At 41.5% G+C, this 26,597-nt stretch overlaps 1 protein-coding gene across 1 annotated transcript in view; it reads left to right on the top strand.

The window, feature by feature from the left end:
• Positions 1-12,939, top strand: part of LOC139333740 (carbohydrate sulfotransferase 8-like) — a 179,524-nt gene extending 166,585 nt beyond the window's left edge. Inside the window, exons 3-4 of the mRNA XM_070966371.1 lie at positions 6,307-6,344; positions 8,112-12,939. Coding sequence (XP_070822472.1) covers positions 6,307-6,344; positions 8,112-9,242 — 1,169 coding nt within the window. The 3' untranslated portion in view covers positions 9,243-12,939. The remainder of the gene's footprint in view (positions 1-6,306; positions 6,345-8,111) is intronic.
• Positions 12,940-26,597: the final 13,658 nt, after the last annotated feature.

Here is a 26,597-nt window from a genome sequence, read left to right as displayed (position 1 = left end):
AAACAACATGTAATAGTACAGTAACTGTCAACAACTCACGTCTCACAGCCAGCTTTCACTTCACTCATGTCAGACTGTCATACATGACAGCACTGTATTGCGAGTTTATACTTGTTTCATGTGTTTTTAATGCTGCTGTTTATGTTGTTTTAAACACTGTATTGTTGCCAGGGCTCCCTGGAAAGAGATTTTATAATCTCAGTTGGACTCACCTGGTTAAATAAAAGTTTAATTAAGGAAATGTAATACAAAGCCATAGTACCATATCACCAAGTGTGCTTCCTTAACTATCGTGTAGCCTTAAAAGAGCACAGTCGTCTCTGAACTTTATCAACCTCTATTGATGAGCAGAGGGAACTGCAGCGACATTGACAGATGAGAGGAAAAACCCCTACTCCAAAACCCCTACCATAAATCTGAAGCCTGTAATTATCCAGTGCTCAAAACAAACAACAAACAATACTGACTAATAAGGTGTAATTAGGACTCAGAGTCAGAGACAGAAATGTCAGATGAATACAGAAGCTATCGCCATGTAAACTGCTTCAACAATGAAACAGCTTTGTCACTTGGCCTGAGAATAAGACATTTCAGCTCTGACGCTTTCTAACCTTTGAAGGTGGCATGTCTTCTGATGCCAGTTGCTTGCTCATAGCATTGTGCTCTGTCAGTGAACAGTCCAGTAGGTGGAGAGTGGGAATACCTGTGTCTGAGAAGCTTTTGTTTGAAAAACAAAGCGAAAGTTTTAAGTGTCAGATATCTAGGCACTAGCTAACTAATTAAAATGGCTGACACAAAACATCATCTCTGCCACAGCAGTACTTGTATTGTGATCTAGATGCAACCACAAAGAGGAAGGTAAACATGTAGTTAGTCACTAAATGGCACTAAATGTTGGCTTTTGTCAAGTGGTGGAAAAAGTGGTCAGATACTTTTGTAGAAATACCACAATCTAAAAAAACACACACGTTTAAAAGTAAAAGCTGTATCAACTGAAAAAGTGATTATTTGTCAGTGTTGTGTTCACAGCCTGTATCCACGCCCCACAACTGGTAAAAAAATAAATAAATAAATAAAAAAATTAGAAGTTATATCTTAAAAGTAAGAGGGCTCATTCTGTAGCAGAGTGGCCCCTCATAGTGTTATAGTATCATATATTTTTTATGATGATGATGATACAATGTAATCAATATAATTAGCATTTCAATGTCATATTTTCTCACAAAACTGCTATTTTGAGCAATAGTTTAACCTACAACCCCTTTTCCAAAAAAGTTGGGACACTGTAAAATGCAAAACACTGAAATCCCATATCTATCCATTTTCTATACCGTGTATCCCTTTCGGGGTTGCGGGGGGGTGCTGGAGCCTATCCCAGCCTTCAGCAGGCGAGAGGCAGGGTTCCCCTCGACCAGTCGCCAGTCGATCACAGGGCACAAACACACAACCATTCACACACACACTCACACCTAGGGGCAATTTTACAGTCAATTAACCTAATGAGCATGTTTGTGGTCTGTGGGAGGAAGCCGGAGTACCCGGAGAGAACCCATGCATGCACGGAAAGGCCCGACCCGGGAATCGAACCGGCAACCTTGTTGCTGTGAGGCACGTGCACTACCTGCTGCGCCACCATGCAGCCCTGAAATCCCATATTTAATTGAAAATAGCATAAAGGCAATATAGCAAATGTTGAAACTCTTTTTGAAAATGATATCCCCATTTTGAATTTGATGCCAGCACCACGCTCTAAAAAAAAGTAGGGACAGAGTCATGTTTAGCACTCTGTGGCATCGCCTCTTCTTTTAACAACACTCTGTCAACATTTGAGAACTGAGGAAACCAATTTCTGTCCTCCTGAAAGTAGAATGTTTTCCCATTCTGTCTTGATATGAGATTTCAGATGCTCAACAGTTCAGGGTCTCTTTTGTCATAATTTCCGTTTCATAATGAGCCAAAGATTTTCAGTGGGTGACAGGTCAGGACTGCAGACAGGCCAGTTTAGCACCTGGACTCTTTTACTGCAGAGCCATGCTGTTGGAAAACTGCTGAAATAAGCAAGGCCCTCCCTGAAAAAGATGTTGCCGACTTGGCATCATATGTTGCTCCAGAACCCGTAGATATTGTTCGGCATTAACGGGGTCTTCACATATGGGCAGGTGACCCATGTCATGTGCACTAAGGCACCCCCATACCATTACAAATGCTAACTTTTGAACTGTGTGCTGATGGTCCCTTTCTTCCTTAGACAGGAGGACATGGCGTGACTGACACCATGATTGTGGAGACTGAAATCCCCAAATTCTTCACAGCTTTACACTGAGAAAAATTATTCTTGAATTGTTGCACTATTTGCCAGCACAGTCTGTCACAGAGTCTTTACTTCAGAAGGACTCAGCCTCTCTGGGAGGCTCTTTTTAGACCCAATCAAGTTACTAACCTGTTGCCAGTTAACATCATTCATTGTGAGAAACCAGCTGTTTTATTTTAGCTTTTCACAACTTTTCCAGTCTTTTATTGCCACTATCCCAACTTTGTAAGTCCATACCTTTGTTGCATCACTCTATCTCATTTCCTGTCATCTCTCATAAAAATGGCAACAGAATACTACACTTAGGCGCAATATTTGAGTATATACTTGTACTTTCCACCACTGGGCATTGGACAAAAATCACGACATGCAGACCCGATCAATGTGGACTTAAATCCTTGTCAGCCCATGGCCCTGTGGAATTGATTCCAAGGTCTCTGACCAGACAGAGATTCATATTCAGTGCTTCAGATATCATCTGAAAAACTTTAATTAATCAAATCAGAATGCAATGTCTGTTGGCATTAATCTTTTCTGGGAGTAAATCTACTGATATGAGTCTTGTATGGCATCCTGTGGTTCCTCCTGAAACAGTTGGAAGAATCTGTTTCTTGGTGTCCTGGTTGTTTCATTTGCAGGACATCGTAGTTGATTGGATTAAATATGTCTTATTGAGTCATTCTTGGCCGAGCCTGTGCTTTTGAAAAGCCAGAGCTTTTAAAAAAAATCTTAAGTCCTCCAAACCTTCCTTCACAACACAAGCCAGTCGTCAGAGGATGGGAGGAACACAAATTTTAGATGGTCCGTGTTTGGTCTTTAGGGAGCCTCTACGAGTCTTCAATTCCAAATCACTGATTGCTCACCCATCACCTCCCCCTCCACAGCTGGAGGGCCCAGTCCTGGAGGATTTCAGCACCAACTGAAACATTGTTTTATCTCTTACTACAACAAGTGAAAACATCAATGGACCAGAGCTTAAAGCCCAGTACCCCTGTTCTCAAGCGCGTTTCCTCTGATAAACCACACCAGCATGCCAGAGCCCATATTCCCACACAGAGTCAAGTGGAGGAGGCACATGTGTACAGAGTGCAGGTGTGGGTGGTTTGTTGGGTAGAGAGGGGAGTGCAGCTGGTTGGGGTCACAGTGGCTCAGTGTGCTGAATGACTAATGAAAGGTTTATGGTGGTGCAGCATGACTGCGTAGCCTGAACAGTGGGCTGGAGGAGGACACGCCTTGTCTGGCTTCTGGCACCCTCCTTGCCTGTCTCTGGATGAAACCAGGCATTTAACAAGTTCTCCCAGAACAGAGGGGCCACAATCCTTCACTTAACAAGCTCATTATTTCACATTGTTTTTGTCCTTTGCTCCTCCTCGGCGGCAGTGGCAGGGAAAAGGATGTTTGATGTGTGTCTTTGTTAGAGAGTTGTACAAGGGTCTTTGAGAGAGAGGGATGATAATGGATCTGCTAATGATGGGGCCCTTGCTTATATGGATCTTTGCAGTAATGCGAGGTTGTCTGCATGAATATTCAGAGGCTTTGTCTGTGAGAGAGGTGAATGCTCAAGGTTACATTAGAGGGCAGCAGAGGACAAGGCTCAAGAGCTTTGCTGCTTTTTAAACAGCTTCAATCATCAGCAAATTACAGTGAAATACCTTAGAATCAAAACAAAACTTATCAGAGGCCCTCTTTTGATCTGTGCCGTGAACAGAGGATTTTATATTTGTATGAATTTACTCAAAGCCTTTAGAGCTTTGATGATGGTTTGACACTTGATGTCTGGGGATGAAAACAAATTCAGCTTTATTGGTTGACTGTTTTCAACCTATTCCAGCATTTCCCATAGATGCATTCATCCTGAATCTCTCCATTAGTGCTGCAGAAAATCCTCTTTGTGAATGCGATAGTATACAATAAGAATAAAATTGTATACACTATAAACCTCTTATGCCTCTCAACTAACTTAGAAATTATACCTTCGAAGAAACACTCACATTTAGATTATTTACACAGTTCTTTCTGTAAAGATTTGGGCTTCTAGTATGTGGAATTACTGAGGTGAATTTTCTGCATTGCACAGATGAAACCTCAGTCTTAACAATTCATCACTGTTTCACTGTGCAGCAGTAAAAATCAATGGCGTAGTTATACTGAGTGGAATTGACTGAGTGTGAAATTGCAATCAAACAGCAACTATTATTACCCTCAACCAAATAGATACTACAGAGATAAATGATGTTTACAAATCCCCCTGAAATTCAGTTTGCATTGTTATATTACTTCTTTCAGTTATAGTCTATCATGGAAAAATGCTCCTCTCACGAAATGTAATTTTGGCTCCCTACTTGACAGAGAATTAGATTTTCAGAGCCAGAATTCACGTGCTATTTGTAACAGATTTTAAAGGCGAGATTTATCTAATTTAATCAAGCCATGTCGGACTCTTTTTCAAAACAACTTTAACAAGACACCTTTGTCACAAAGTGCTGAACAGGACAACTGTGACCTGTATACTCAGTTCAGTGCCTTAGGCTCGAATCTTGAAAGAAAGTAAGTATATGCATTGCATCAAACATTTTTATCTTGAATTCTGTCAATGGTTCAGCAGACTGAGAGGATTTTAAATTTTCCTCTTGTTGAAGGTGCAGTATGGAGTGGGAAAGAAAATCTGTATTGACACCAACAGCTGTGACAAACTTGTAGCAACTGCCAGACAAAACACATCGTGAAAGGAACCAATTAAACCTTTGGAGATTTCAATTACCACCTTGATGGGGCTTTCAAGATCGATAACAAAGTGTGTATTTTGACAAGATGGTCAGGGCTACAAGGGGCCCGTGCCGCTCCATCAGTTTAGAACACTGAAAGACTGTTGCTATCGTTGCGCTTGGATGTGTTTCCCTGGCGATGGCATCTGTGTGTGTTGTGATAAATATTCATGTGTTTCACACGAGCCAATGTAAACTAATATCAAAGATGCACATCCTATATGAACTATCATTAGGGTAAGGAGAACAAATAGTGCAGCGGCACCCAAATAAGATTAGAAAATGTCACAGGCCACCCCAGAGCTCTCCAGCATACACTAATCTAAAAAAAACATTGCATCTGGGCAACACATTTCATTCCCTCCCCACTGAGGTGTGTTTAAGTGTGAGATGGGGATCTGCAGATCTCATCACTTAGGGAAGGTTGTGGCCTGCATCTACAGCCCCCACCACCCCCCACCCTCGTGCAGGTTCTTATCACTTCCACCCTCAAATTGGAAGTGACAGGCCACTCAGGCAGAGGTGTCTTTGCTCCCCCCATCAGCAGCCATGCAGCTCCACTCAGAGCTGTCTGCCTGATTATATATCAGCAGGATAGGGGGACCTAAGGAAAGGAGATGTCCAGCTGGAGACAGACCACTAAACACGTCGTCTGTCCTGCTGCCGCACATCTGCCAATACACATACCACCTGTCCCCAAGGCTGCCACAAAACCAATCTGTAGGTCTCTGTCACTTTCCTGCTGTCCTCTAGAAATCGGACAAACTGCATCTTTCTCTCCGTCTTTCTTTCCTCTGGTCTGCAAACTGCATCCTTTTCAGAGATTTTCATTGGTTCTTTTTGGTGGTTTCCTGAGTCTCTTAGTTTTTGTTTTTTTTTCCTTGTTTTTCCTCCCAAATTAAAACAAGTAGCACTCCTTTTCCCTCTCTTGTGCTGATTTATTTCCCTGTCTCATCCTCAGTGCTTGCTACTGGGAGCACAACTCATTTGCCAACTTTTCATGCTTGTGGCAGCTCATTACACAGGTAGAGCTACCTGTCTTCCCTCTGTGGACTAGTTGATCAGTTGTGGTTTTCCTGGGGATCAAAAGTAGACATGCTAAGTGATAAGAAGCGTTAAATTATTGCAGCCTTTGGTGCATCAAAGCTCCTCACTCTCTTCTTCAAGGACAAAAATGCATGTTTACTTAAGTGCTGATTTCCTTGTCTGTTCTCTCTTCTCTCTCCCCAGGCGTGAAGCTTGGAAGCACTCCACGGCAGTCCAGAGAGGTATGCGTTTACTCCATTTCTCCCAAAATACAATATACAGGTTGCTCCCACCTGTTCTCTGTTGCAAAAAAAAAAGTGATTGTCAGCCTTGTACCTCTCAGCATGTCTGATAGCATCTGTGTAGAGAGGCTGACCTCACACTGTGTATTTAGCAAGTCAGACTTTAGTGAGTAAATGGTCCCAGTTGAACCAGGCCGAGGTTCCTCAGAGTGTGATCACACCTAGGTTTTGGGTGGGGGATTTTTTTTTTTTTTTTTCTTCTTCCACAGTAGAAGCTTACAATTTTGGTTAGTTAGATCCATTCTGGGTTGCACGGTGGCGCAGCAGGTAGTGCGCGTGCCTCACAGCAAGAAGGTCGCCGGTTCGATTCCCAGGTCGGGCCTTTCTGTGTGAAGTTTGCATGTTCTTCCCGTGCATGCGTGGGTTCTACAGCTTCTCCGGCTTCCTCCCACAGACCAAAAACATGCTCATTAGGTTGATTGGTGAGTCTAAATTGCCCCTAGGTGTGAGTGTGAGTGTGAATGGTATGTTTGTGCCCTGCGATCGGCTGGCGACCGCCTCCCGCCCGTTGACAGCTGAGATAGGCTCCAGCCCCCCGCGACCCCGAAAGGAATAAGCGGCATAGAAAATGGATGGATGGATGGATAGATCCATTCTGGGTGAATGGTGAGCCAGCATTGATAAACAAACGTTATTCCATTAGGCTTTACCGTACAACATTACAGCCACTGCTGGATAGCAACTAACTATAATTATCAATCTTTTTGCACCGATACAACTTTGCATTAGAAGTCAGTCTCTGTATTCTTGGGCAGTTACCTGCACAAGAAGAAGTTTGAATGGAATTGTTCTCATGTGCCTGAACAAAACAAGGTTTGAATAAGAAATTGCACGTAAATGTGTCTTAAATTGCCCCATGGCATTATAAAGGCAGGGAGGATTTGAACCAGGCATCACCCTCAAGATTCAGATAGACAGCACAACATCACGATTGACTCCAAGACAATCCGTAAAGTGGGTTTTTATGTCAGATACGTAGTGCTCGCACTACTGTATGTCCACTCAGCTGACCCCTGCTTACTCGCATCTGTGCTGTTATCGTCAGCACCAGTGAGAGACTTACATCAGTGCAAACCCTGAAGAACGTGATGTTTGGTGCAGATGTTGCTTCCTTGTGCTCGCCTTGCACATTAAACAGTGAAGAACCACTCCTTCCTTTTTTCCCCTCCAGATGTCCCTGCTGGTGAAAGAATATGGCCATTTAAGTCAGAACGGGGGCGAGCCAAGATTCATGATGATCTTGTCACCTTGTCTGTTGTAAAATTAAAATTATACATCCAGTCCATTGGTTTTATGATGCCATTACAGCATTTAATTGAAATAAAATGTCAGAATGCATGATTGCCCTGGGCATCAAATGATGCTAATCAGCCAATAGATGATTCTAATTTAGATTCCCCATTAAGTGTTTATAAGACATTTATATGATATTACAGCTCAGTTTATTGATAGGTCAGGAATGGCATGTGGCCAGTGTGAAATTTGCTTGCAACAAAGTTCAACCTTTTGTAAGGTGCAGTGAAACAGCACCATCAAGTGGCTTATTTGAGTACTTAAGGCACTGTATGGGACAAACGTTGTTCATTTGGTAAAGAGTATAGATTCTATGTTCTTGCGCATATATACACATTATTATCTGCAAATGCTGCTGTTTGTTTCATCTGCTACTGTCTACTGCAACCTGTGTTGTCATTCATTGTTTTATAGACTCTTTCTACGCAGGACAGAGAGAGAGGCAAATCTGACAATTATCTGGACCATCAAGCATCAGAAGGCATCTTGTCCAGTCCAATCCCTCCAATGCAGTTCCCACACTTTGAGGAGAGCAAACAGATGGCCACCACTGGGTCTCGAGAGCAGGACATAGGCTCCCTTCATGTCTCCAAAAGACAACGCAAACTGCTCAAAACAAGTCCCCCAATCAATCACACCAACAATAATGTTTCCTCGTCCTCTTCCTCTCCTTCCCCCTCCTCCTCAGTCTCCTCCTCCTCTGCCTTACACTTATTTTCCCCCAATATCCTGGAAGCACGCCGGCAGCTAATGAAGGAGATCTGCGCTAAGTACAAAAGCAGCATCTCCAGGACCATCACTCGTCATCATGTGAAGCACCTCTACGTGGAGGACAAGTACAAGTTGTTGTACTGCCAGGTGCCTAAGGCGGGCTGTTCCAACTGGAAGAGGACCCTGATGGTGCTGGCGGGCCAGGCCCCCAATGCTCAGAGCATTAAACATGACACGGTCCACTATGGCCACCATCTCAAGACACTCGACAGCTTTGACCGTCAGGGAATCATGCACCGCCTGGAGACCTACACCAAAGTCATGTTTGTCCGAGAGCCTTTGGAGAGAATGGTGTCAGCATACAGGGACAAGTTTGAAAATCCCAACAACTACTACCACTCCCTCTTTGGGAAACCCATCATTTCCAAGTACAGGGTGAACCCATCCTGGGCAGCCCTGAAGACAGGCAGCGGGGTCACATTTAAGGAGTTTGTCCAGTACCTCCTGGATGTCCACCGGCCTGTGGGAATGGACATCCACTGGGAGCAGGTGAACCAGCTCTGCAACCCTTGTCTCATAGATTATGACTTCATCGGCAAGTTTGAGAATATGGAGGAAGAGTCCAACTTTGTCCTGCGATTGACTGGGGCACCACCCAATATCACACTGCCCAGTTTTAAAGATAGGAACCCAACCGACACAAGGACCTCTATGCAGATCACACAAAAATACTTTTCACAGGTCAGCATGTTGGAGAGACAGCGAGTCTATGATTTCTACTACATGGACTATCTGATGTTTAACTACTCCAAGCCTTTTAAAGATTTATATTGATTTACTCCTATCAAGACGCTTGAATCACAGTTGCATTCCACTACGTCTACATCTCTCCCATGATAGAAATCCTAACATAAAAAGAGTCCCTCACATGTTCACATGGATCTTTGCATCTAAGCAGAGGGATCAGAGGCTAAACTTCCTCTGAATTTCGCAAAAGCTGCTTTTTATGAATACATTTCTACCAGATTATCTCACTTTTTAGACAACTCTGAGATGAAAAGGTTCATGTGATGTCATACCTAATACTCAAAATAGTTATGAAATTCAAATTATTTATTCACTACTGGCACATGCTGAGGTAGGATATTAAATAAATGTTATGCTTTTAAAAAAAGAGTTTATTATTGTTCAACAGGCTTTAAATTATGCCTTACTGTGAGTCAAATAGCATCTGCAAAAGCATTTTACAGTTTGATTCAACCAAGGCGCCACATGCGTGGGATTTAATAAAGGCCCCTATCACATTCCTCAATTCCAAAATGAGTTCACCATACAGTGAGACATTATGTGAGCCCCTACCACCTACCTTCAGAACAATCATACCAAAATATTAATGAATATAGTTGTTTTAGTCCTTGGTTGACCTGAGATGAAGTCATGATCTCCACCATGTACTGCAGCTTGTTCAGATGAACTCTTTGCATTTTTTATGTGAAAGATTTGTATTTACTATTTGACTTACAGCAGGTTAGGCATCAGTATACCTCTATGTATCAGTGCATACTAATACAGATATTTCATGTAAATGGTTTTACTAAACAGAAACCGCAATGAAATGAAACACTATAAATAGTATAAATCTTTAAAATGTGTAAAGTGCTACCCACTCAGAAGCTGTGTGCACTTATTGTAGCATTTTTGTACTTCTAACTTTGTCAGTTAGGTTTGTGCTTTAGTCTAACACATACTTGTAATGTCGGGCCCTCATAACCAGAGATATTTACTTGGGTAGCTGTTTTAAATGTTTCCACTGCATGGTATGGCTTGGCTTGACTCGACTCACTCTTTTTTGGTTGTCCATTGTCAAGAGTTATGGATAGTACCTGGTACTTGGTACTTTTTGGTATCACCTCAGTCGAGGTTCCAAGTGAGCTGAGCTGATGCTAAATGGTGGAGTAAAAACACCACAGACCACTGATTGGTCAGAGAGAATTGTCACAGAGCAACAAGTTTTTGTGCTCTGATATAAGATTTCCCAACCTGTCTTGCTGCCTTCAGCCTTTTCTGAAACAAAGTTTGTCACCTTGCTGTGACGCAAACGCCATCCCTTCAATATCTTCCTTTGTCCCTGTGTTTGTGTCACGTTGGAGATGAGGCTGTTTCACAGGCTGTTGCTATGACGATCAGTCAAAAATGCTGTCTACGTTGAGGGTGTACTGTCTGCAATGAAAGATGAAATCAAGAAAAGTGGCAGGCACCAAAAGTGAGTCAAGTCGAGCCGAGCCGTACCATGCGGCAGACGCATGGCACTCAGTGCCTGCAGGGCACAAAGGGTTGCTGTCAGTATCCTGAATACCTGTTAGTGTTACAGACTTACTAATCATTCAGTTTCAAGAATCTTTTGACAGCAGTGGCAACCAAATGGATGAAAGTCAACGTTGCAACAATAAGGCTAAAAAAAACTCAAAAGCAGATTAGCCTTACAGAAATGTATGATTTGGACCTTTTGACATTTGAGAAAAAGAAAAGAGTGCATCCACACTTCATCAATTTATCGCACCAAACACCGCCTGAACAGCTATCACTTACAAATCTCACACTGTCGGCAACTCTGTACCCTCTGTGTGTGTCACATCTATTCTACACCATCTTACAGGCTTTTTACTGACACTACTGTGTAAAATTGTATAATGGGCATTCAGATGACTATATATTTTTCTATGTATTTCTAAAATATATATATTCAGTGCTTCTTGGTGAAGGTATGTTTATTTCCTTTTTGATGTCATTGATTGTTCTTTCAGTGATAATAGTGTAGAGTGTTGTGTAACAGAAGAGTTTCTTTCCAAAAGACAAATATCCACCAGCTGACAACCACAAATTTAAGACTAAAGTCTGAAAGACTTCAAAAATCTGTGGTATTAAAGTGCATAAGATACCTTAGTTGGATTGATGAATTGATAAAATTCGGTGCTTTGGAGGTACCGAAAGATTTTATTTAATGAAAATGGATATATAAAATTTTGGAAATTAGCTCTTTAATTACTTACCCCTAATCTGTTTGGTCTCTCAATAGGACAATAGACCCTGTACAGATGAGCTGCATTCCACCTAGCTTCCCACCCTGGCTAATGACATTTTTACTCACAGCAACTCCACTGTGCGTGCGTGCGTGCGTGCGTGCGTGCGTGCGTGCGTGCGTGCGTGCGTGTGTGTGTGAGAGAGAGAGAGAGAGAGAGAGAGAGAGAGAGAGAGGTACTGAAAGAGCTGTTTAGATGTTCTACAATCATTTGTCCTGCATCTTTTGGAAACATATACACACACATTGAAGGCACAGTATCCCGTGTGTAACATTACTAGACTGCTATACTCCCTACACACCACCCAGCTGGCACTAACGTCATCAAGTCCCTTTTTTTCTTAAATACGACTTGATGCTATTCAGACCACATGACAATGGGCACTCATGGAAACTGCACAGACACTGGCAATTCTTTAGGTCCTGAATACTCCAACATTTTTAAATTATGGATTTATTTCACCCCTTCATAAGATTTGGCATTTTGAAGATATTGTAAGATTTAATATGAGGTAAAAAGAAACAGAGGCATTCATCAACTAATCATGTACTGTAAATCTTCAAGATTATTTCAAATCTTCTTGGTTCGCACTTTAAGCTTAGTGTACAGTGAGTACACTGAAGACGTGACTAAATATGATGACTATGACACCAATATAATAGATGTAAATGAATATTTGTGCAGGTTGAATTTACAAAGAAATGCCTTGAATGAACAAAATACAAAAAACATTAAATTAAGATAACAAGTCTGGTTAGAAGAGGAGCAGGTCTGTCTTTTGCTCGGGCAGGATGCAAACATGAACCTGAACCTCTGACGTTGGGAACAACCTATGGCGAGTCTTCTATTAAGTGGCAGTCACCATTCAGCTATACACTTTGCAGCTCACTGGAAATGTGTTTGATGTAACAAAATGCTTTATAAGAAACATATTTGCCTATGAGTAAAGGGAAATTCATATTATTTAAATCTATACACACTATAATCAACCTTTGAAGACCTTTAACAATTTTGGTGGTATTACCCTTTGACGGTGGTGATAATTGTATGAACCTTTGTCAGTATAGTGTGTTGGCTTTTGCAACTCCAAAAGTTAATCTTTGTTTAGGTTGTGGTCAGATTCTATGTAGGTATAGCCAGCCTCTGACCAAAACAGCTACTGCATTATGATGAGTATTACTCTTGCAAATACTCTTTCAGTCCATGCCCCTTGCTAATACAGTTTTCTTACTATGTGGGTGTATGGACAGATTTATCAAAAGTTACAGTAACAAGTGAATGTATATCTGTTTATCGTTGGTGCAAAAGTGTATAAAATATCTTAAGATCTTAAGCCCTCTGCCTTATTTTACACTGCCAATCAAATGGTGTATTTCAGGAAGACATTCTTCAGGTGGTTATTATTTCTGGCTGATGAGTGTCTACTAATAAACTGTCTTTCGCATTTTCAACGTACAGTATGCTCTTTTTCTTCTTGTTGTGTTGTTATTTTGTTTGTCTCAAGTCTAAAGTGGTTACTGAACTTTGGAGAGTGAGCTAATGAGCTCCAGGATGAGACTCAGTCGTGCGAGGCTTTTCTTTGGCTCCCTGGTTGTCACTTTATTTGTATTTGTGGCTTTCTTCCATCATGATGTTTTTAAATGCATTAAAATACAGGAATAGGCAGCTGATGCTGATGAGAGTACTTATGTATTTAAACAAAAGTATTGGACGAGTTGAAAGTTTGACCTGATGATGGTGCTAAATGAAACACCAGAGTTATTATAATTCATCCTGAGGGGAACGTGAATGTCTCTACCAAATTTACAGCAATCCATATTGTTGAGACATTTCATTCGAAGCCAAAAAGCAGAATGCATTGTGTGGGAACCATGAATATCCATGCAAGATTTTTGCACCAATCCATCCAGTAGAGACTGAGATAGTTCACAAAATAATGATGAATGTACACAGCATCCGACTGCGCTCCAGCTCAGTCGCAGATGAGCGATGAGTGTTAACTACAAACGTTTCAGACGCTGTTCTTAAGCAGCCACATTTATAATATAGTTTAGAGTGCACTCTACCGCCCATGTTTTCAGCTCATTTAGATGTGGCAAAACGTTTTTGGCTTCATATGACAACTTTTTCTTTTAAACGTTTTTGTGCTAATTCTTTTTTTCCGACACTGTGGTGATCATAATGATTTTATCTGCAGCTCAGCAGCTTGGTAATGACTGCTGGGCAACATAGTATTTATGAGCCACGGTCAAATTTCATCCTTGTTCAGTTGTCTTCAGTTGTCTAACAGAGACAGACAAACATGTAAATGTGAACAGCTGTGTTGTGAATTTGGTCACATTAAAACACAGTTTAGGTGGTCACAAAGAGCAGGAGGGGGCTTTTCTCCTTCTCTCTTTCACTCTCACTAACTGCAAATGTGAAAAACTCATTTTGCTGTTTATGTGTGAAGACAAAATCAGAAAGGAAATGTATCTTTGAAAAACAGTTTTTAAGTCAATAACCCAAAATTTCAGGCATTTATACACATTTACAAATGAATTTCTTGCTTCAGGGAGCAGAGTGGGCACAGGAGTCACACGGCAGAGCCGATGTACACACAAGCACTGGCTGGGCAGCAGCCTGCCTTTGAACACGACGTACATAAGAACCATGAGTGAAAAGCGAGCAGTGGTTCTATGAAAAAAAAAATAAGGGTGTCACCAAAGTGAGTGGGATGCATCTTCTGGACACCATAAATGTCTCAATCAAATGTTATGGCTGCCCATCCATTGTCACGATGTCTAGCAAAAGCCAAAATGTCAGCCTGCTTGAGGCTATAGAAGAAAAGTCAGCATATCCAGTCAGTAGGAGTCATCCTCTGGGGACCACCAATGTCCGTACAAAATGGCAATCCATTCAGTAGCTGTTGACCAACTGACAGACTGACCAACATTGCTAAAAAAAGGTTGTCACTGATCAGCGTATGCACACTGTGTGAGCGTACGTCCCACTGTCCTGATTCTTTTTCTGCCTTTATTTAACCAGCACGTGTTATTATTCAGCAGCTTTACGCTATTTAATGGAAGTTATTAAAGCCGCACAGAGCAGGTCATTTGTTGACAGCCTCAAGAGGTCACTCTAAAATGTCATCATAAAAATAGATTGAATGCATGAGATGAAGTCATTGATTAGTAGCAGCGAGCTGTTTACAGCTCATTCATTCTTGGTCAGTAGGTCTTTGTATTCAAAGATCATGGGGGCAGGCTAATAGAGCAAAGTATCTGATGCTGACGCCACAAGCTTTGTTTTTGAGTTTGTTTGCCGCCACGAAAATGGTTTCTATTCTACTCTAAAGGGAAAAACTGTTATGTGTCATCAGTCTGTGATGTTCTGTGCTCACCAGGAGGGATTTTGCGATCATTTAATTTTTTGGTGCACTTTTTTTCAGTCCTTCTCACCTATTTCTACTTCATGTAATGGTTTTCATCATTTCCCAGGGCGACTTTTGAAAAGGCCCTGAGAATAACTTCTTTCATCCAGCTGCTGGTTTACACGAGGGAGGAAAGAGAAACAACAGCAGCAGCAGTCTCCAGGTTTCCAGTTTTGTTTATAACAATGAAGTTTGATAGTCACAACAAAGAAAATGTTGACTATTACTCAAAACAAATCTAGCGGCTGCATTGCATCGTGGTCGACTGAGGAGAGCAGCGGTACTGCCACCGCTGTGATGGATTCCTCGCTGTGTGATTGTTCAGCATTGGTGACAGCTCTGAAAAGACACTTAAATACTTCAGATGGCCTCTCCCTTTCATTTATTCTGTTACTTCCTCTGGCAAGAGATCACTTCAAATTTCATCTTTACAAAAAAAATGTCACCAAGCACACATTTAAAGCTGCATTCCACAGTTTGCACCGGGTAGACAGCAGACGCTGACGACAACCTCACAACAAGAGTTGATGTATGATATCAGTTTATCAAGAGCTTATGGCTAACATGTTAGCAGACGCTAATGCTCCTCATGCATCAAGCAGAATCAGATACTCATCAACATCTGGTTGGAGTCTTTGAGACTTTGCCCTCCACCATTTTTCACTCCACAGCGTACAGTTGGCGTGCTTAGCAGGAGCTGCTGCATGTGATGTTAAATGTGTCGAGAAACTCAATCAGAAAAACAAGGAAAACAGCAATGAGCGGAAAGAGGTTGAAAGGCAGCTGATTGGCTTGATTCTCTGTGAGATCAGCAGTACAAGCAAGGAGTCATAACATCATAAAAAGAATCACTAACCAGAAGTACTCTGAGTACGAGTCCGAGTCAACATTCACACTACCTTCAGGTATTACAAATACTACAGTATCTCCATGAAATACATTTGTCACCTCGGTATGTGTAACTGAATGAAATAAACTATATTAATGGCCATAAATGTCCTTATGTCTGGTGGTGTTTGAATTGCATCATATGTCATTTTAAGCAGAAGGATAAAATATATGAACCCTTTGTTCTTCTTTCACGACTTTATTCTGGTACTTCCAGTATTTATTCTTCATATTTACACACTCATCGCTCACAAATTCACTAATTATCGTATTGCCATCTCTCAGATTAAACACCAAGGCAAACATCTAAGAAATCACTTTTAAAAACTATAGAAACAGCAACATTAGCCCTTTATTGGCACTGCATGCCAGTTTATCAAGACAATAGCCCCTTTAGCTTGTCTTATTATCAACGTACAGCATTATGTTATCTTATTCACTGACTGCTGCTTTTTTTCCACATTACAGCAAAACTATTTGACTCTTAACTTTGCATGCTATCACCAGGGATTCACAACAAACTCTATTCTTATACTTATATAAGAGGCAGAAAACTTTAACCTCTGAGGGATTTTTGAGGGATTTTAGGTTCCTCTGAAACACTATGTGTGATCTAGTGACCTGTTTGAGTACACAGTAACAAGTAGAGCACGAGAATAACAACAAAATTGGAATTCACCCAATATTTTAAGACAAAAGAAAAAGACAGAAAAGTTTTGCTTATTTTACTTCTTTTTCATCCAGGGAACTGAACAGAGAACGTTCCAGAATGAACTGTAATGATTTGTTTTTATCCCTGCTGCATATTATTTATGTCCTGTATATACATTTTTCAAACTTTGACATTTGTTTGTTAATATGCACATAAACACAAGCCAGCTGGGAATTTATATGCCTTCAAGTTCAATCACAGTTTGCCCACAGGGATGTCAACTGATCCACCCTGTGCCACAAAGGGCTGGAAGTCAGATTGTAGTCCCCGAGGGTATCCTCACATCACCTCACCAACCCACCCATTTGGAAATAACTGTCGACGCACTGTTTCATGTCGAGAAGTAAAACTTTCATTTCAAGATCTAAGCACTTTTCAAATTGGTGCTTTCATTCTTTCATCATACGTAGCCATGTAGTGCCTGTTCTGGGGGAAAGGATTTGCTTCATTTCCATTTTGTGATTAGATCAGAGTAGGTACTGTATGGTGCCTGAATGTGCAATAATTTGCATGATTCTCACACACTTTACCTACATTTAAAAAGCAAGACAATCTGTCACAGCAGTTTTTGTCATACTAACATTTTGCATTCCAAAGTGACTCTTTAAATAAGAACAAATAGCAGCCTCACTGCCTTTGTTGTTGTACTGGTGCGTGTGTGTGTGTGTGTGTGTGTGTGTGTGTGTGTGTGTGTGTGTGTGTGTGTGTGTGTGTGTGTGTGTGTGTGTGTGTGTGTGTCTGAATGTGAGGTTATGTGTATGCTTGTGTGGCAGATGAATATTGCAGCACAAATTGATCACTCTGTAGAGTTAGAAATTTGATTAAATGCTGAAGGCTGATTTCCGCAACAGCTCTTGTATAAGTCATGAGAGCACTTTGGGGGAAGTTAAAACTGTGAAGAAAACAAAAGCCATCCATTTACCTCATTAGTGTGCGTGGAAAATCTTGACATGCTTTGAAGAGAACGTGCTTGTGTAGCTAAATCAGCTTAAGGGCCCAAAGCAGACATACAAGGGAGGCAACTAAACATCTTCTCAAAGTGATAAACAACCTTGTCTTGGTTGGGAGGACTGTAAAAAAGAGACTTTGCTCCATTTTTCAAGTATTATTATTATAGGTTCCTCTGTTAATCCTCATGTTTGCCTTCCAGCCAGCATTAACATGGCTGATGACAGGTTTCTGCTGATTCTGTGACGACAGAGCTCTGTCACACAGACATACACAGGCGCACACACATGCACACAAACACATAGTACAAAAACTTAAACACTCAGCTGCTTTCACACACTCACTCGGCATCAACTGTGCCATTGCAAATTCTTCCATTTATTAGCAGGGCAAAACCAATTTGAGAGGTTGACTTCTTAGTTCAATGGGGCGACATCTGAGAGGCAGAAAATATTTCCCAAAAGAATACAAAAATACTCTGATTCACATGCACGGCAGCTTTATTCTCCCCCTTTCCAGTGAAATCCTTGTTTGTTTTGGCAAAGCGTAGCACTGCGCTCCAGACACATCTCTCACTGATATAAACCTCATTAAAATGATTTGCCCAAGCTCTGCTATTAATCAATCTCAGCAAAATGACAAGTGGGAAATAATTTTTGGGGAGGAAATCTCAAAACTCAAGTTCTGTTGAGCTTCCTGAACATCTCATTTGGTTAAGTGGCCTGGCCCTTTTATCAACACGCTGCTCATTCTGGCATCAAGCACTTATGCATCACTAGGCAAGATGGAGCCAGGGATAATATCAAGAGAATGGCTTTTGAGAAATAAAATCTCAATCTGTCATTATTTCATTTTTCCTTAGGTGCTCCAGCAGGAACTTCCAATGCATGAATCATTTCCATTTGTGCACGGCTCAGAAATTGGACACTCTGACAGAGCGGAAACATTTAAGAATCATTTAAATGCACCATTATTGCACACTACAAAGGATGTAGCAGTATTCCTTTGAGGCATCCCTTTTTCTCATTGTTAGCCACCCTCTTGTGTTATAAGGCAAACCTTTTTAAAATACATGGAAAGCCATGCTGAGTATTTTCTCATACTGTAGACATATTGTACCTAACCACATGATGGCAGTACTGCATCTGAAATATTACAGATCCAGCACTGCTTTGCTTTTCAAAGAACGATGCCTCCTCTCATGCACATAGAGGTATGTGTAGTATAGTTATGTGCACTTTGATGCCCAATTTGCTGCCACCACCTGTCATGCTTCAGTTTGACACTAAAACGCCCATGAAAGCCACAGCAAGTCTTCTAATTAAGCTATACGCTGGCATTTGCATGAATTATGCAGCAGCTTTAATGAAACCGAATCAATAAACACAGGATCTATAATGAAGCCAGTCACACAAGCTGCTGTGGGCAGAGTGGTTCTTTAACCTTGGGGCTGTATCTCTGCCAGGCTGACACAACTGCCGAGAATGGCTGAAACACTGGATGGATAACATAATCCTCCACTTTGCTTTTTCATATTTATACCAGCTCACCCCCCATACCCCTCCCCATCTGTAATAACAGCATATTGTAGATGTATTTTTAATGTAAAAACACATCAAGGGTTGAGGCAAACATCTGGGTGGTGATGCTGATGGACAGGAGGAGGAAGGAGGTACGCTGAGATGCAGATGTGTTAAGAGCAGACAAGGAAATGCAAAGATATACCAGACATTTGGGCTTTCATACACATTAACATAACGTTACAACTTACATGAATGTAAAAAAAAAAAAAAAACCATATATACACAAACAACATATTCATAGCATTTTGAGCTGGAGTAGCATGTAACAATAGATTTTCACAGTAGAGACCAGTTAACAATGTGGATCTCAAACTGAAACCCCCACTGATTCAGAGACATGGTAATAATACTAATAATGCAGATTTGCTGTTTCTTTTGTTGGAATGAGAATAAGGTTTGTGAGCTATTGCAGCTGATTCATGTTGCAGCATTGGTCGCTTGTTCCTAACAATGCCTTCCAACACGGAGCGCAGTGTTCCAATGTTGAAAACGATATTGCCAAGTCTCTTGGCGAGCGAAAAAGTCAGACGAGAATGCCATTCAGTATGTTTTGTGTGTCAAAATGCAATGATCAGACTTGTTTGCATCAGAAAAGGAAATGAGAAATGTTAAAAATAGCAATTTGCTGCAGAGATATCTAGAAATTCAACTGGAGTTTGTGCTCTGTTGCAGATTGCCCTTTGGATTGGGGACAGTGCTCAGTAAAATGCAGACACCTTTCCCAACTCTAAGAAGGCTACCATGGACAAAAGTATCCAAAGGAGTCCATTCATATTCCACACACACTGTGCAAACATATCTACATAAGTGTATTAGTAACATTGGTAACACCACAAATTAAAAAAAAAATCTCAAACAGGCCTCTAACCTACAGAAGTCCTTCACCTATTTCCAACAATGCAGTGCTGCTTCTCAAACAGAAAACAACAAGCTTGCAGGTTGGAAACATTTTGTGCTCTCCATCAGCCAGCTGGGATCCCCTGCCACTTTAAAACAGCTTGGCTTCTTTATCAATAAAGGTGCCTCGCACATCAGAGAATGCGTCAACCTTTCATTTTTAAAAGAAGCTTCATTCACTTTGGAGTAACTCTGAGAGCTTCAACGATATTGAAAGCGTTTTCACGTTCACCTCTTATTTCCTCGTTGCTGGCAGCTCTCACAAACACCCAAAAAAGGCATCCACTGTTTCTCTTTCCCGCTCCCTTTCAAGGAGAGAGGCGAGCTTTCAATGAATCACCCCCTGCTCCTGCCGTGTTCTGAACTGTGTCTTCCCTTTGTCAAGCAGCGTGAGTGATGGAAGTGACAGAGAAGACACCTGCCCTGAACCAGAGAGGGAGAGAAAGAAGGAGAGAGGTGGAGGGAGGGAGGCACGCTGCCTGATGGGAGAAACACACGACGAGGCAACAAACTTGCAGAGACTATCACTTATAGTGACAGGCCAGGAGGTGCCGTGCTATTAGCAGGCCGTAGGGTAGGCCCAGAGCACGGCCCGTCCTACCTAGGATGGATGGGCCTCTCTCTCGGGACTAAATTAATACTGGGAGTCTAGTGAATTGCTTTTGGAACAATGTCCTCCTAAGGAGCTAATCAGACAGGAGTTATCTAGAAGTGCCTGTAGGCTGGCTGGGCTAGGCTGCAGCACTGTGGCTGCCTGGCAGAAGGCAGGTGCACCACGCCGACTCACAGCAGTTCATTCCCGAGCAGGGCACAGTGGTGGTGTTATTCATTAGACTCTGGTGATGATGAATCCCAAGACTCAGAGTTTCTTAAGAGAGTTCTCCTGGAAGTACTAATATTAAAGAAACATGATGAGACAGGGAAGTTTTCGGCTCAGTCCAAATAAAATAAATAAATGTTGAAAGTTTTGATAAAATAGTTCCCTTTTTAAATATGCAATAATTGATTTTTTAGCCACCTTGGGCCAACACAATATGGTAAATGTGTTGGCAAACAATGGCCTACTTGCATCCAGCAGACAGAGAGCAACATTAGCATTTGTTTGAAGTCATACGTCTGGTCAATATTCTTTCTGTTTTAGCTCTGACTGTGGTTTCTACCAACTCCTGAGGGAAATATCTGTCTCTTTAGCTGCTAAATGCTCCACTATGTTCACCAGCAAGTTGCTAAATTTGGTTTGCTCGCTATTTAATGCTGAGTGGGTTGTGAACAGTGGCTTTATCAGATCTTTTTAGGAGAAAACACTTTGGTGACGACGAACCCAGTCAGTAAAGCTGTGGACCATAAACCCAAAACAATGACCCGGAAGATGCTGAAATGCTCTGTGCTGCTACAGAAATGCAGTCAGGTGATCATTTTCTGTGCGTTTATCACAACAAGCAACTCCATTAACACTATACATTTCATCCATTGTTAATGCAAAAATGTTGATTCATGCAGCTTCAGCTATTGAAACATTTCTGATTTTTAATTGAAGAAAACAAAGAAGGATGTTTGGAATAAAAGCTTGCATATGTTTAATACATTCAGATTTCCACATGGCTTGTCAGTAAACAAATTCTAATTCAAACAGAGACAATGAAAAGGGACCGAAACAGCAACCACAGGAAACTGACTTTTGAATCTTGGATTTAAACTTCTCGACAGAAGATCCAAATGACTGGCTGACAGTGCTTTGCTAGTCATTTTCGCAGAAGTGGAGTAATGCTCCATATCAGAGGTATAAACTGACAGGATGAGGTCAGAGCTGGAACACAGGGGAAAGCAACACTGAGACCACACACACACACACACACGCAAGTGAACCATATAATGATGTGTGAGAGAATAAACTCTCTGGTTGCATGCACAATGGAAACCCAGTATTACTTATGGCCATTTAACACAAAGTGTTGGTGAAAGAAAGTGGCGTCTGTGGGGCGCTGGCTTCTCAGCCTGCATCAGACCAGCCTGGGAGAGATCGGTGCCTCTGGCAAGCCCAGCCTCGACTCTCTTACCCTCTGGAGGACAGCAAACACATTCAGACTGTGAATCGCTGCACAAAACAGATATATCATAGGTTAACAGGCCCGTAACACTACATCCAACAAAAACATGATGTTGGCTCTAGTTGAGGAAGAAGATCTGTATTACATTAGCCACTGGTGCATTATATTAACATTTAGTCAGTGATGGTAGACAGATATTACACTAAAGAAAATAAAATATTGTCATAATACTCCTTTTTGAGTAAAGGTCTTGCAGTCAAAGCAAGGTGCACAGTAAGACTAAAGTATTATCATCAAAGAAGGAAAAACAGTCTCTGCTGCTGCTTAATTTGTGCATCCTTATATTGTTAATGGTGTTGCATCAATGCATAAGTGGCATTTCACAGTTGGTTGATACAATTCATGAAATGAAAAATGAAAATAATTTCTCTAACGTTTAGAATTGGATAATCTTATACTTTTCCCTCTTTGGGCCTCAATTAGATGAAAGGTTTAGAGAAGAAACTGATGGATGTCAGCCATTCATGGACAATGAAGGAAACCCAACCAGACACTACTTTTTTCAAAGGTGTCACAAGCCAAAAATGTTGGAATATACTAGAATACTCTTTAATAATCTAATTGTATTTTATAAACTTAGCTATGATCTGTATACTTATATGTGTTTTGATTTACTCTAATATGAAGTTGCATTTAATGGGAATATTCAAATGAAGTAGAAGTACCCCTACCAGTACTAATACTTAGTTACTTTCCACCACTGTATTTGGCTGATACTTTTATCCATTAAGCTGGACATTATGCCATAATTTTCAGTCTACATTCCACAACTGACAGCAAATCAAAGTTCATGAGAGCAATTATGCAGCGATTTTTAAGCTCTTGTTTTTGCTAAATAAAAGCGACATAATTTTTTTGAAAAGTCTATTATTCCTCCATATGGTACAAGTTTAGAGATTATTTTGCCACCCACTGTTCCTTTTACTGTAATAGAATGAAAAACTCAAAGGACATGATGACATGCAAAACTGCGTCATTCTTTGTGTGGCTGTAACAAAAAAGAAAAAAAAAACACCACCGTTGAGTGTATGAAAACTGGATTTTCACCAACTAAAGTTGGTGGGATTGCATGTTGTGACCATAAAATGTCATCAGCCAGCAGCCTCAGTCCCTATCAGGCAGTCTGCTGCACAGAGCACTCTCCTCTCGCCTTGGGCGCTGGCCACACTAGCTGGCACCCTTCCCCCCGTCTCTCCCTCTCTCTCTCTCTCTCCCTCTGTCTGTCTGTCTCTCTTTCTCTCTGTCTCTCTTTTTAGCAGGGTGCAGTGACCCACCCTTCCCTCCCGCCCCTCCTCTCTCTGTCACCCCGAGGCGCTCAGCTTCCATAGTGTCAGTGCGGAGGCCTCAGTGTTGACAAAGCAGCAGGCCTTCAGAAGACACATCAAACCCTGTCCCTCCTCTGTGCTGTTAGGGAGCTCAGTGCACAACAAAAGGACAGGGACTCCAGTTTCAGTCTCAGGCCATTACTAGTCTCAACAACATGGCTAGAGACAGAAAAAGGCCCTCGAGGATGCTGTACGTATCACGAGTTACAAACACGAGCCGGATCAGCTCAAACCATTCAAGACGAGATCCGTGTTTTCTGACTGTTGTGATGACATTTTGTGATGGATGATTGTAAATATAAAGCATAAGTCAAGGCTGCGGGTTGATGCCATCATGACACATGCACTCTAATGAGGACTGTGGGTGCTCTGCAGTGCCAGGGACTTCCCCCAAGGCATGTTGAGTGGGGGGAATGCTATGTGATGCATACCAGATGTGATTGGAGACATCACACTGTTCACATTGTTACTGCTAACCAAATAGTAGCAGTAACAAAAGCAAAAGACCATTTTTCCTCTGTTCACACATTCAAAGCACGATGCTGGAAATGTGTAAGACTGGTTTCAGCCAGAAGCGGAATAACACATTTCAGAGGATTTTTAAGACTTTCTGTATTGCACTTAGAATAACTGCCTGGTTAGGAGAGTTTGGCAAAGGATATGACAATGAAGGCAAAACAAAGCCACAGTATCACCTCTCCCTTCATAACTCCAACGAAAAAATGCTTAATTTCATGTCGTGTTGTAAATGTAGCATTTATATCGACACATCATAATTTAACACTTTACCCACAAACAGACACGTAGTGGCAATCATGCCCCAAATATGATGCAAAAGGCCATGATTACATCAAGCTCTCCTTCTCGTGTACCTAGCAGTTACTTACGGCTTGCATATATTCTGTGATTAGAGTCTCAGACCACATGATGGCAGCAAAGGAGATTCTTTAGCCAAATCTCATACACCGGCCCAGACTTTGATGTTCCTGAGGACCAGAAAAGTGATGTAATGTCCGGATTTCTAGAGTTACCCTGAACTTGAGGCAGAAATTCCCTCCAGTTTGAGCTGAAAGTGAATGAAATCCATGTCTGTTCCAATGGGATCAGCACATCAATCAATGGTTAACGCTGTCACTCACTAATTTACACTTCCTCTGTGCTTCCAACCAATGGGAGGAGACTCCCCCCAAAGGACTTGAAGGCAGTAATTTATCTAAGGGGATGTGGGATGAGTAAAGGAACAAGAAAGAAAAACATTTCCTTCACATCAAATTCTCTTTATTTTGTCATATATTTCTCTAATGTTTATTTATTTATTATTAATTTATGTACAAGCACATTTTTTCTGTTATAGCTGGTTGAGCGGAGCTTATTTGAACTATTCTATACACTGTTAAGCATCTTAATCTATAAAACTACATGCTATTTTACAACTACTGGTGTGTTATGTCTGTAAAATCTGAAAGTGTGCAGTAACTACAGATGTCAAATCAATACAGAGGCCTGAAAAACGGATGTTCTCCTCTCCATTTTAGTGTCCTTTAGTGAAATAAGTAAATGCTAAGTAACACCACGTAAAGCACCTCAAATTTCTACTTAAATACAGAACTTGAGTAACTATACTTAGGTGCTTTCTACTACTGCATACTGGTATGCAGACTGCAGACAGGTCTGCTGTTTTTTAAGGGTGAGAGTCTACTGTGTTCAGGACGCTTTTCCAGTTGGTTAATATTTACTAAATGTCTCATCCAATCACACAATATTCTGAGTGCATGAAAGAGATCATTTGACAGCATCAGGCTCATTGCACTTTCACCTGTAAAAGTGGAATTGACTGAACAGCAACTCTCAGATGTACACAGAAAAGTACCCTCTTTGTGCTCAGCTTTTTCGGAAACTTAATTGCTGGCATTAAGCACTTGAGGGAATTCTGCACTGTGCTTGTTAGGTGTTTGTGTGCAACACAACCCCACACGTTCTATTAATAAACTGACACCCTCTTACCCTCTCTCACTCTCTCTCTCCTCTCTCTCTCTCTCTCTCTGAAATAATGAACAATACGTGTCGCTGCTGCACCTCAGACACACACCAACATCAAGCAGAATGTCAAATGGCTGGAAGAACGCAGCGATTGACAGCAGCCGGGCTCCACAAGGCATGCAGATTACTAAAAGCAAGTTCTGAATGTTCTTTTCAAACTTTCTCCACATGCCAGAGGGGAAAGCAGGGGTGTTCATCTGATGAGAAACGTTTGAAAGAGATTCTTGCAAATGGCCGCATTTAGAGGGGTGGATGTGACTGTATTGTATCTACTGTTTTCACCTTAGTACATACAGTAAGTACAGTGTGTTGGTGACCTATTAGCCAGATGCCCTTATAGCTTTTATGGAAATTACTTGAATGTGAGTGCTTGAATTTGGGCTCAGGTGGGAATTTAACCTTTAACCCCAGACACAGACGATCACCAACCTGTACCTACAGGACTCTCACATTACCAGTAAGTACGTTCATGGATCGTACAGCATAATGCTTCATGCACAGTGTTGCTGCTAACCAGCAGATGGTACTATGTCCCAACTTGGGGTGATCCTGCATATGTGTAGGAACAGAAAAATCAGAATGTATTGATTCTTCAGTCAGGGGGATGCTGACCATCCATCCATCCATTTTCTATGCCGCTTATCCCTTTCGGGGTCGCGGAGCCTATCTCGGTTGTCAATGGGCGAGAGGTGGGGTACACCCTGGACCGGTCGCCAGCCGGTCAATCAATTCACCTAGGGGCAATCAATTTAGAGTCACCAATCAACCTAATGAGCATGTTTTTGGAGCATGTTTTTGGTCTGTGGGAGGAAGCCGGAGTACCCGGAGAGAACCCACGCATGCACGGGAAGAACATGCAAACTTCACACAGAAAGGCCCGACCCGGGAATCGAACCTGCCACCTTCTTGCTGTGAGGCACGCGCACTACCTGCTGCGCCACCGTGCAGCCCGGGATGCTGACCTGGTTGCACAATCTGGCTTTCAAAAAAAAAATGAAAATAAACACACAAGTTTAAAGTGAATGAATATGACTGAAAAAAAATGTATCAGGGGCTGTGAAGGTGTGTTTTACCAAAAGATTTGTTCATAATCTGTCAAAGTAAATGTGGTGAGAGAATGTTTTTGAGGGTTTCTTAGCGAAGTGTTATTCTCAGAGGCACTAAGTGTCGCTACATGCTGTAACTCAAGAGTAATT

The sequence above is a fragment of the Chaetodon trifascialis genome, chromosome 1, assembly GCF_039877785.1.
Source record: "Chaetodon trifascialis isolate fChaTrf1 chromosome 1, fChaTrf1.hap1, whole genome shotgun sequence".
NCBI lineage: Eukaryota > Metazoa > Chordata > Actinopteri > Chaetodontiformes > Chaetodontidae > Chaetodon > Chaetodon trifascialis.
The sequence above is the reverse complement of the archived record's forward strand: the minus strand, read 5'-3'. Positions and strand labels throughout refer to the sequence as shown.